The 11,969-nt window shown below is 36.7% G+C and overlaps 1 protein-coding gene across 1 annotated transcript; it reads left to right on the forward strand.

The window, feature by feature from the left end:
- The first annotated feature begins 2,234 nt into the window (after positions 1-2,234).
- LOC133709338 (CMP-sialic acid transporter 2-like) lies at positions 2,235-11,459 on the forward strand. The gene is made up of 16 exons (XM_062135049.1): positions 2,235-2,536; positions 3,009-3,218; positions 3,808-3,924; positions 4,494-4,550; positions 4,900-4,977; positions 5,445-5,489; positions 6,760-6,819; positions 7,018-7,140; positions 7,458-7,535; positions 8,618-8,687; positions 9,454-9,561; positions 9,744-9,877; positions 10,028-10,107; positions 10,674-10,719; positions 10,823-10,883; positions 11,003-11,459. Exons 2-15 carry the CDS (start codon positions 3,051-3,053, stop codon positions 10,871-10,873), a joined length of 1,215 nt encoding a protein of 404 aa, XP_061991033.1. The 5' UTR covers positions 2,235-2,536; positions 3,009-3,050; the 3' UTR covers positions 10,874-10,883; positions 11,003-11,459.
- Positions 11,460-11,969: the final 510 nt, after the last annotated feature.

The following is an 11,969-nucleotide window of genomic DNA, read 5'->3' on the forward strand; positions in this document are numbered from 1 at the left end:
AAGTTTCAGGAAATCCAACTCAAAACAGGAGGCCTTCCGCTGCCCTGGAAGCCTAATTGTCGCAACCCGCCTAAGAGGTTTATCAGTGTCCAGCAGAACCCTAACCTTCAACGTCGTGCCCAAGAAAACCCCATCCTCCGGCTCCTCCATACGGACAAATCTTCCCACAGAGTCCCCAATACGCCTCCCCGTCTCTTCCTCCATGTAAAGTGGAGGGATGCCCCAAGCCCTCACCCAGAACAACTGCCATTGTAGAGACACACGACGGAGATCTTCCCTACCATCAGTCGCCGATATAGCAAACAGGGCATGATCAAAATGCCACGGACATCCTCTCAGCACCCTATTCCGATCATATTCATGTGTGAAAGAGAAGACAATCCGATCCGAACCCTCCAGAACACTAGCCGAGACCCGAGGCCGTTCCCCTCTGCTCTTCTTGGGAGTCCAAAGAGCCCTCATTGTTCCGATCAACAAATCCTTATGATACGGCTTGTTCGTCAACAACTGCCCTACCAGAAGGAACTTCCTGGGTTTCCAACTCGACGAATCCTCCGGTAGAACAATCACTTGTGCCTCCTCTTCTGACAGATCTAGCCTACGTACCAGATCTCCCAACTCATCCTCCATTCTTACCAGTAGAGAACTAACCCACATGAGCCACTTGCAGAACCAATCGAACAGAAAGAACATAATTAGTTATAACCCGAATCAACATAGAAAACAACAGTCACCTTTGGCACATATATGCACAAAGGAAACCCTAACCCACCACGCTAGAGAGAAAAGCGAGAGGGAACTCAGGGAAGGGACTAGAAATATATCATCGTCATTCTCACATCTAATCTAAACCATATTGAATAATATTCAAAATCTAAAGGCTCACGAGAAGTGTAAAAAATTGTGTACAATTTTGTGTCCCTTGATCCGGACCCTTTTATATATTTGTCTGACGTTTCTTTTTTTCGATACAAATGAGCTTGATTTATCAATTTCCAGCCGACCCGGTTTGCCCGATCCGACCCAATTACATTGTCTGGTCATAACTTCGCCATCCAGCGACCAATCCGGACGCCACCTGTGGTTCTTGATAGTATCCAAAGCAAATCAGTTTGCTTAAGTGATAGATGAGCTACCATTAAAGGTTGAGCCTCAAAGGATGACATATTCACTTAGGCAATCGGTGCTACATGCCACTGCTGTAGAAACTTCAAAAGAAGGCTCAGTTGCAGTAATTGCAAATTATAGTGGCGGTTGTGCAGTCAATCCTTCAAGCTCGTTCTGAAATTGTTAACATCATTATGCATGCTCGCTTGATGTTGGGGCTAAACAATTCATCATCTTGTCGAAGACATTTGCGAAGCTGCGACCTTCAAATTGTCACCTATTGTATCTCCAGTTGGGGATTGTGATGGACCATTGCAATCATCCAAGGACCAATTACAAAGATTAATGGATGACTATCTTGCAAAACAATTTTGAAGAATCATTATGTAAAAGGCGTAATACAATTTCCAAACAGCTCCAATTAAAAACTCAAATTTACTTTCTATTATGTCACCACAATTGTAGAGCGAACGGAGTAGCCAATAAAACTCTCCTCACTAATTAGTGCAAGTTTTATACATAATTTTCGTAGAGACCGCTGATATTATTTTAAGATATTCTCTTGGTACTTATTATTATTTGAGTGTCAGCTATCATGCCTCCATTTATTCGATAGTTTTATTAATAATCTAGACTTGAGGCCCTGTATTGATCATTTCTCAAAAGAAAAAAAAAACTCAAGTTGAAGATGGTCATTTTCTCTACATCCCATCCCACAGGGCTCTACTTGATTTTCACCACAACTCACACGTGGCACTAGCTGCCTTGACTCCCGATCGAAATCTGAGAACTGAAAAGGTGTATTTTATTCACATGAAATAATGACGCGGCCAAAGCCAGCCTACTTTTTCTTAGTCCAAGCCAAAGAAACCTTACTTTAAAACTACATCAAATTCAAGTGGGAAAGAAACATCCCAACCTGAAATCCAAGACCAAAACCCAGCAAATCTCATCTCACTAGCCCTCACCCAATAACCCCATTGGCCCGGACGCTTCAAAAGCACTCATTGACTCACACCTTTCCATCTAAATCTGACACCTCATTGGTCGGTCACAGTTAGTTGTGTCACAGCCGCACTTGTGTATACTCAAAGCAAAAAAAAAAAAAAAAAAAAAAAAGAAAGAAAAGGGTGACAAACACAGAAGCTGTTTCATTTCCTTCCCTAAGCTCTGAAATAATCCCCCTTCTCTCTCTCTCTCTCTGCATATTCCTCGCATCTCTGGAAATTCGAATTCCATTATATGAGTTCAATTTGAATTTCCACATTCTCAGATTCCTAAATTCTTCCACCTTTTCGCCGTTTCTCACTTTCAATCTGAGTTTCTTTTTGTGTGTGAGGAGTTGGAATTGAGTTGTGGCGACTGTGGATCTGAATCCAACTCTCGGATCAATGAGCCGACCATAGCTCCGCCTCATTGTTCTAATTCGGTTAGTTCTACTCAATTTGTTTACTTTTTCTAGCTCAAAAAGTTTTGGTGGAATGGTGATCAGTAAGATCTGAGCTCCCTCTGCTCTTGTTTTGATTCAATTCAGAATTTTAGGTTTTCACGAATTGGTTTCTGTCAGTCTGTATGTAATTTAATGCAAGATCTGCTTGAATTATACTGATTTGTGATTGGGGTTACATAAGGTGTTTGGTAGAATTCAGCTACCATTTGCTTGCAGTTTTGTCAATCGAACTTATAGGATATGAGATAGGATCAGAATACTATGGTTTGGCTGGGTTTTGAGATTGGAAGACTGAGTTCCTTTTGAGGGCTTAGGTGTATTCTAAGCGTGCGTTTTTAGAGTTGTGTCTTTCGGGGTATAGTTTGTTATCATGTATTGTGTTTATATTGAGGGTGATGATAATTTAGCCGGAATGTGTATAATGTATTAAAGTGCTTTTCTCTTTTTGTAGATTCGACTCTGTGTCGAGTTTGACAGAGGGTAGGGCAAATTTATGAACAACGGGATGATAGAATGCAGTGTATGCCATTCAAAGTTGGTTCCCTCGAATAGTAAAGCTTTCTCTAAGGCTTATGACCGGCACAAGAGTAGGCTATCGTCCAAGCAGCGTGCTCTCAATGTCCTCTTGGTCGTTGGTGATTGTATGCTAGTTGGTTTGCAGGTTTGTTTTCATCTATGAACTTATTGAACTAGAAAAGTTTAGGTGTGTGTGTGTGTGTTTGTTACTCAAAGAGTTGTCTAGGTTCTGGTGCATAAATTAGGTTTTAGGTTTTACAAGAAATAAGGTATTATATCAGCATTATTACTCTACCAGAGATGTTGCTATTTCTTCTACCAACGCCACAAACTAGCATCAAGACCACCACTACTAACACTATTCTCTTCCATTGCTGTCTGTCTCTAATGTAATCACCATTACCATGATGACTGAGATGGTGCTAACATTTTGCCCCTGCTTCACCTGTTGCCAGTCTTCTTACCATCACACTACCATCATTTCTGACCTCCTAAGTTCCGGTAGTGTTGTTGATTTTGATCTACTGATTTGATATATCACTTATATTCTTAGATTTTGACTCTTAAGAAATTTTGGTTATCAAACTTATGTGGAATTTTAGAAAAATAAAATGAAGTTTATAGTAGATAAACAGTAACACTTGCAACTTTTTATAGCTAGCTATTCTAAAATTCTCTTCGCAGTTCAATTCTCAGTTATCTGACATTTTAAATTTTTTTACCTTTTGTACCAGCCAATTCTGGTTTATATGTCCAAGGTGGATGGAAAATTTGATTTTAGCCCGATTAGTGTCAACTTTTTGACGGAGGCTGCAAAGGTTCTATTTGCTGTTGTTATGCTCTTGTTGCAGGTACAGCCAACAACTTTTTTCTCTCCCTTACTCAAGTATCTACTTAATATTCATGCTTATTGCGCAACTTTTCTTGGCACATATATATGAAGCGTTTTATTTAATGGAAGATTTCAGATTGAGTTACTGTTATTCCTTGCTGCTGTAAGTGTTTCATCATCTGCTAAGGTTGAGTCGTTCTTGTCAAAGTGGAATAAGGCATCGTAAGAATGTTACTCATAAATCATCCACTGTTGTTAAAGATCAAAGGCATTGCCTCGTATGCTTAGACTAGAAAGTGCCTTTTCCTCGCCTTTCTGGAGAAGTGAGAACCTACATATGCGAGGCGCTCACCTTAATGAAGATTATGGATTTTATATGCTAAGAATATATATATATATATATATATATATATATATATATATATATATATATATATAGTGAGAGAGATGTCTGATAGTTCGTAATAGCACTCTATTCTAGTTTGTACTAGTGGAATTTCAGAGTACTTGTAGACTTTCATTTTTTTGTTTTGTTTTTTGTTGGGCTTGTATGCATTTTGCTTATTGAGGTTTTGGTTGATTCTGCAGGCTAAGAATCAGAAAGTCGGGGAGAAGCCTCTTCTCTCGATTTCTACATTCACACAGGTTCTCTATTCAGTAATTGTTAATTTTTTATGTTCATGTATTCAAAAAGTTTATGCATTTTAGTTCGAAAAAATTGGGATTTTTTTGGAGATTGGATATCCTAAGATTAAAACAGACCAACTCTAAGTGTTTCTTTAGTTAGTTCTTCATGGTTTCTTTCTAGGAAAGTTATGTGCTCCTTTATACTATAGAGGTTGTTTTTTTATATTTCATTATCTAACTGTTTTGCATCCATATTTGAGTTGTCTTATTTAACTTGTAAACTTGTTTATATTTTATATGTTCTAGAAGACAAACACGGTCATTTGTGGTGGAATAAATCAACAATATCCTTTTATTCTTTTTGCAGGCAGCTCGGAACAATGTGCTTCTTGCTGTTCCAGCATTTCTATATGCTATTAATAACTATTTAAAGTTCACCATGCAGGTATAGTTCTTCCATGGATTCTCTTAGCATTTTTATGTGGATCTGGGTGGTTTATACATATTGATGCTTAAATTTTTAGTTTGTAGTAGGATTCTTGGAGCAGTCTTGCTATCCCTGTTGAGATTAAATTGTGATAACCATGTTTAGATCTAAGCACTCTCCCATGCAGTATTTTATAAAACAAGACAAAGTGTTTAGACAAGTGTGTGTGTTCATGCACCGTTCATGAACGACATGCTATGTACATACAACTGCTTGGTTGTGTGAGATAGAGAGTTAGCTATCAGCTTATTCAGATTTTATTATTTTGTTAAATAGTACAGAAGCATGAGTATTACTTTAAATGCATTGCTACTTGTTCATCCAACTTTTATCCTTATCTTAATTGAAAGGGTACCCCTTTCAGTGATTCTAGAGAGCTTTTGTATTTATTTAAAGTCATAAAGTTATTTAATCCTATTTTGCAGCTGTATTTTAATCCTGCTACAGTGAAGATGTTGAGCAATCTGAAGGTACATGAAATCTCAATATAATTAATATCACCTTCTTCCTGATTAGTGATATTACTAGCCATATCATCATTTGGTTGGCCTTTGCGTTTCGGGTTTCTCATGGAAAGATTACTTCTAGCTTGATGGCTTACATGTATCCCTATATATATATATATATATATATATATATATATATATATATTGCTCAGTAGATTATTGCTCTAAATTTTGTACATGTGACTTTGTTTTCGGTCCTCTACATGTCTATCCTGTTTTGGTAGAGAACACTGCATTTTCTGTCTAATACCCTTGGATTAATTCAGGAAGTGTATAAAAACACTGAATCAGTCTTTATTGTGTAGCAATAAGTGCTTGGAGGATATATTATTCTGGAGACAGCAGCAAGGATTCAGGTGTCATTTTAATGACATCTGATGCGGACCTTACCTGTTCTTTTGTTCGATTGGAAACAAAATGTGGAATAAGAGTTGCTTACTTTTAGCATAATGGGCACTCTTAACTTGCAATCCAATAACAGTAGCAACTATAAAGTGAAACTCTGAAACTCAAAAACTGTTAATATTGGTTTTTTCCCTTCTTTTCTTTCCGTGTTTTCTACAACCTGGCAAGAGGATGTCATTGAATGCCTTCTGACCTGACAGTATTAGTATACTATTTACAATTCTGGAGAGCCATCTGACAGTGACTCAGTCCTAAACAAACAGATATCCTACTCTGTTAAACTTTTGTGCTTACATTGTGAGTAGCTACATGATCAGTTGCATTTATGCTACCATAATGGATAAGAAATATATTGGGGACCATTGTAGTATATGTAAGAACCAATTGTATTCAGATTGCTCAATGGGACATTGTCTCATAATTTCCAATGTGCTCATGCAGTTACTCCAGCCTCCATGTTTCTTCCCTTTTTATATTTCTTGAGCAAGTAACAATCTCCAGAAAGCAAGAACCTCTGGTAGATGAGAGTATGTTGTGAGATGCTTGTCAATTGCTAGTTTGGACTATACGATGTATAGTCACCGAACCCTGTGTCAATACATGATAAGCCTGACATTTTACCCAATTGAAATAATCTGCAGCAGTGATGTTGGTTAAAAGAAGTTGCTTGGCATACATATTTTATCCTGCATGAAAATATATGTAAAATAGGCCATATGTTAGTGGCGCATGTAAAATTCTGGTGGTCATTTTCTTTTATTAGAGTAAGACATTGTCGTCTTAAACTCATCACTTCTTAAATTTCTATTGTTTCACAATGGACATGCAGGTGTTGGTTATTGCTGTTCTCCTGAAAATGATAATGAAACGCCGATTTTCCATAATTCAGGTAAACCTGTGTGCATGCCAAATGGCCTTTCTATTTTATTATTTTATTTTTTAAATCAAATAAAAATAGAAAAAAGAATTGGAGAAGTGAATATGTGGGAAAGTCGGTTTTTAACCTGCTATTTTGTCATTTTACTATTTTACACTCATTTGTCAATCCTGTTCTTGTCTAATGATAACATATATTACTTTGATACAGTGGGAGGCCCTTGCTTTGTTGCTCATCGGGATTAGTGTAAATCAGTTGCGATCTTTACCTGCAGGTTCCACTGCTTTAGATCTAACAATTTCGACTGGCGCATACATATACACGCTGATCTTTGTAAGAATCTCTAATGTTTCTTTTTTCTAGTAGTGTTGAGTTCCTTTCTAACATGTACCTTTGGGCTTCTAAGCTTAATATGCTGATCTGCTTGAAGTGCTTTTAGTAGTTATGAAAGTTTTTTCAAAAACCAAAAGCACTTTTCATTGCTTGGCTGAAAAGTGCTTTTGTGGTTATATAATGTCTTGTAATGCAAGAAAGATCTGTTTTGTAAGTCCCACAAAAGCACTCCAAGATAGGCCCTTAGTATCCTTTTAGATTATGTGACCAAGACCTTTCCATCCATGATGGAGACTTATCTTTGGTTCCTTTTATAGGTAACAGTTCCATCCCTGGCTTCTGTCTACAATGAGTATGCTTTGAAGAGCCAATATGACACAAGCATATACCTTCAGGTAGGATTTTGATGATTGGTTTCTGTGTTAAACCAGGAAAACTGATTGCGGTTAAAAATGGTGTTGAGATTGATTTTCTAAAAGCTAGAAAATAGCATTAGCTTCTGTACTTCCAGTTAGTGTCACTCAAATTTGGGCTAGCCTAGTATTTATGATTTTACTTGTTTATGATTTGTGTTTGGAGGAGCTATATATTAGGTTCCTTTTTAATTTGCCAAGTGATATATGGTTATGAACTTATGATTGTGTTTGGGGTTGAAATTGAAGTATCAACTACAACAAAATTTCTTAATAACTTGCCGTAGCCCAGGAAAGGTAAAAGTTGAAAGTAAAAAAGGACCGGCTCTCGTTCTACAGGGATTATACGTAGTAATAAAAATGTGTGTTCTTGGAAATAGCAGTCTGCAGTTTTATGGAACTATTGATTTATGATATACTCTCAAGCAATACAGAAATGACATAAGTTTGCTTGAAAACATGTAAGTTCCATAAATTACTGTGTGTGTGTGTGGAGTTTTATGGAACTATTGAATAGATTCTGCTACCTCCCTCATGCATGAATGCTTCTAGCAGTGCACTCACAACCAGAACTCTCTGCTCTCCTTCTTTTTCTTGATGTGTTAAATCTAATAAAAACACACATGAATGTTCATTTTTTTGGGGAGCAAAACTCAGGCAGTTTAAAGAACAAAAAAGAAAGCAATTCCAGAAGAGAATATCAGCGATATACACTTTTATATACTGCCAGACTTTTATGGGCTTTTTAATCTTTTGCACTATGTAAAAGTTTATGACACGATGGAAACATATTGCTGAGATTTTATTAACAGGTTGATGGATTATCTTTTCACCCACTTATATGTCATAAGTTATCTGGAGCTTGTATTATTTTTGGGTTGGACGTTGACCTCTTTATAACTTCAATTTTCCCTCGTCTGACTTGTGACTGTATACATATTCTTGAAATTCTTTAGCATGTGTCTCATCTCTCTCTCTAATTTTGTTTTTCTTCTGTTAGATTCAACATTGTAAACTATTTCAGTTTATCTCCTCATTTGAACTCTTCTTCATTTGGCTCGCAGAACTTATTTTTATATGGGTATGGTGCTATATTCAACTTTCTAGGAATAGTGGTAATGGCCATCGTCAAAGGTATGTACTACATTATTTTAATTGTAGTTTCAGAGAAACCAGAGTTCTTTTCTGTTTGATATATACAAACTTTCTCAATAGATTAGTACTGAAGTAGAAAACAACTATTTAAATCATGAAGGGGTTTTGTTACTCCACATAAAATGCATACGTAGAATGTTAGTCTTCAACCTTCTAAGATGGTCCAACTACTGGAAAGCTACTACCCAGAAGTTCTGAAGAGAGAGAGAGAGAGATTGAGATTTATTTCCCATTTCTCTTTATTGGATGCTTTTACAAATAACTAAAGCAATAATTGTACTTGGCACCTGAAGAAAGAATAGACAAACAGCCAAGACTAATAGCTAAAGGGCTGACCTTATTTGATTTCATAGAAAATAATTTGTGGTGCAGAAAAGAGATGAACCATGATTTTTGCATGTGCCCTTACACGCATCTCTCTCTCCCTATGAATTAAAGTATGTGATAAGTCTCCCAAAGTCCCAATGAACAGTACACAAGCAATATGGATGTAAATCCTAATTAGAAAATATCCTCGTAGAGACTCCAGCTCCCTGTAATCTTTATTCTCATTGAATGAAGGTTCCATAAATGCTATGACTTTTACCTCGACGTAATGAGTTATGACTGAAAGCAATATTCAATTTCTATTGACTTCACTAAATCCCAGTCAAACAGGGGGGAAAAACAAACAAGCACTATAAGAAAGAAGATTTTTAGGATTTATTATTGTAAATTTTTCATCACCTCATTTTTAATGTTTCAGGTCCAAGTAGCTTTGATATCCTTCATGGTCATTCAAAAGCTACAATGTTTCTGATAGCAAACAATGCAGCGCAAGGAATACTGTCTTCTTTTTTCTTCAAATATGCAGGTCAGTTATCTTATCTGCATTAGCCATTTCAGGTTTAGATGTCATGCCAATTTTAGATTGGAAGCAGTTGCAATATGAAGATTGCTATTAATGAGACATTTCTTTCTATTCAAGAAACTTCCGTCTTTTTAATTTCATTTTTCTTCACTCCTTTAATGAAAGATGCTGTTCAATGTTTACAGATACAATTCTAAAGAAGTACTCATCCACTGTAGCCACTATCTTCACAGGCATAGCATCTGCTGTGCTATTTGGTCATACTTTGACTATGAATTTTGTTTTAGGAATTTCTATTGTCTTCATCTCCATGCACCAGGTAATTATAGCAGATTTTTGTTTTTGTTTTCTTATTTATGCGAAGATCAATTTTCAATTCAATAAGTATAAATTAGGAAAAACTTGCTTTCTATATATTTTCTCTGAACAGTTCATTGGGTGACCTTGGTTTGTTTCAATGTTCCATTAGTTCTTTTCTCCTATTTCAAAAGCCAAAGATGAAGAACAAAATGGGAAGCTAGAATTGGTAGATGTCCATGATGATCACAGGTACGTGCTAGTTCTTTTTGCTCATTTCTGTTGCATATGATAGTGGAATGGCATGGCATCAATTTGGGGTTCAAATGCCATGCAAGCTATTGTGTTCCTGGTGTGTATGCTTCCAAACTCCATGTCAATAATTAAACTTCCTGTTAGCACATGAATAGGTATTTGATGTTTTAAAAGTTCTACTTAAGTTGATTATTTCATGATCATTTGAAACTTATAATTTTGTATTAAGGAATAGCTCAAGTACCGTCTCAATCTTTTAAGCAATTGATTCTGTAGAAAGAACCATAAGATTTAGCTCCACTGTCTGAAGCAATTGAGAAACTTAAATCAATCCCTTCCAAACCCCTCACAGATCACCATTGCTCTCTCTCTCTCTCTCTCTCACACACACACACACACACACACACACACAAAGAAGAAGAAGAAAAGGGAAATGTAGAGCCTCTAGCAGGAGGTATAGTGGTGTGTTACTTGTTATTGTAAAGGAGGAATACATGGAAAAAGAAATTTATTCATCCATGATGATTACTAAATAGTTTTTCTCTTTCCCTTCTCTGTTTCAGGTCAAAGGATTCCTTTATAAATATGGCAGCAGGAGCAAACGAAGAGGTTTTAATAACGCAAATTTCTTAGCTTTGTGTAGATGACTTTCTAAGTGTTTATCTCATACTATATTTTTAAAGTTATTCTTATCAATTTCATCGTTATTCAGGCTAGTCATCGTGTAGGCTCTGACGAAAGACAGCCACTTCTACCCACCTAAAGTTATTGGAGTAAGTTATTGTTTTTCAACTATATGTTTGCTATATGTTCTTGGTTGTGTTGAATAACAATAGAGCTGCAAAATTTCTCCAATAATCCCTAAAATCAAACAAACTTTGTTTTCTTGCAGGTTTTATTCTTTGGAAGGAATTCTTTTGGCAGGAATTAAATGACACAAGATAAAATGAGGTTCCTCAAAATCCAATAACTAATCTAAGGATAAATACTTTACTGTTTTTGGGGATCCCTTTCTGATGTCGCAGGGTTTCCCTAAGTTGGTGTGTAAAGCAGTGTATAAACGAGCTTGTATTATACATGCCATACAGTGATCCCAATTTTTGCTCAGAAGATTTGGATAGAGAAAATAGCAACATGGGTGATGGTGTTGTCCACAGTTATTGGATTCGTACCTCTGTCTTAGCTACCAATTCTTTTACCTTGGACCACAGATATTTTCACCACATGTCATTTTTGGCTTTTGTTTTATTTTGTAATTTTTAGTTTATTTTTTTTCGTACAAAATTAGATTTTGTGTTGCTATGGGACAACTATCTGGAAATAATGAATATGTTCTTTTTCCCTCTTTATGTGATAGTTTTTCGTTGTCCCCTTCTTTTTTTATGTCGAATGTAACATATCAAAAAAGTGAAGCAGTATTTTGGTTTTATCTGTAACATTTCAAAACAGTGAAAGACCAAAGGCAAGCAACATTTGGAGTAGAGGATGACTTGTCTCCATCCGCTCCCTCTTCATTCATCAGAACCATCCAAATAGAAACCTCCAATCCACCTTAACCCAAAAGGAAGCCCATGTAGTCCACCTTAACCCAAAAGGAAGCCCATGTGGTCCATACAGCCCAAACCAGGTCCAATCCACCCAACTAGGGCCTAGAAGAGAAAGCCACTACCACAGAAAGCCGCCGCCATGGATCCACCGCCACCTCTGCTGGCAGGGAAACACTTGAATCCCAAACCTGCAAAACTGCACCGTCGTCGCTTGTCAGAGTTGGCCTCGAGCAAACCAGTTGCCCAACCTCTGTCACCAATGACAAGAGAGGCAAACCAGTCATCAAAAGCCCCTGCTCTGATTGTCACTAA

This window comes from Rosa rugosa, chromosome 5, assembly GCF_958449725.1.
Source record: "Rosa rugosa chromosome 5, drRosRugo1.1, whole genome shotgun sequence".
Taxonomy (NCBI): Eukaryota; Viridiplantae; Streptophyta; class Magnoliopsida; order Rosales; family Rosaceae; genus Rosa; species Rosa rugosa.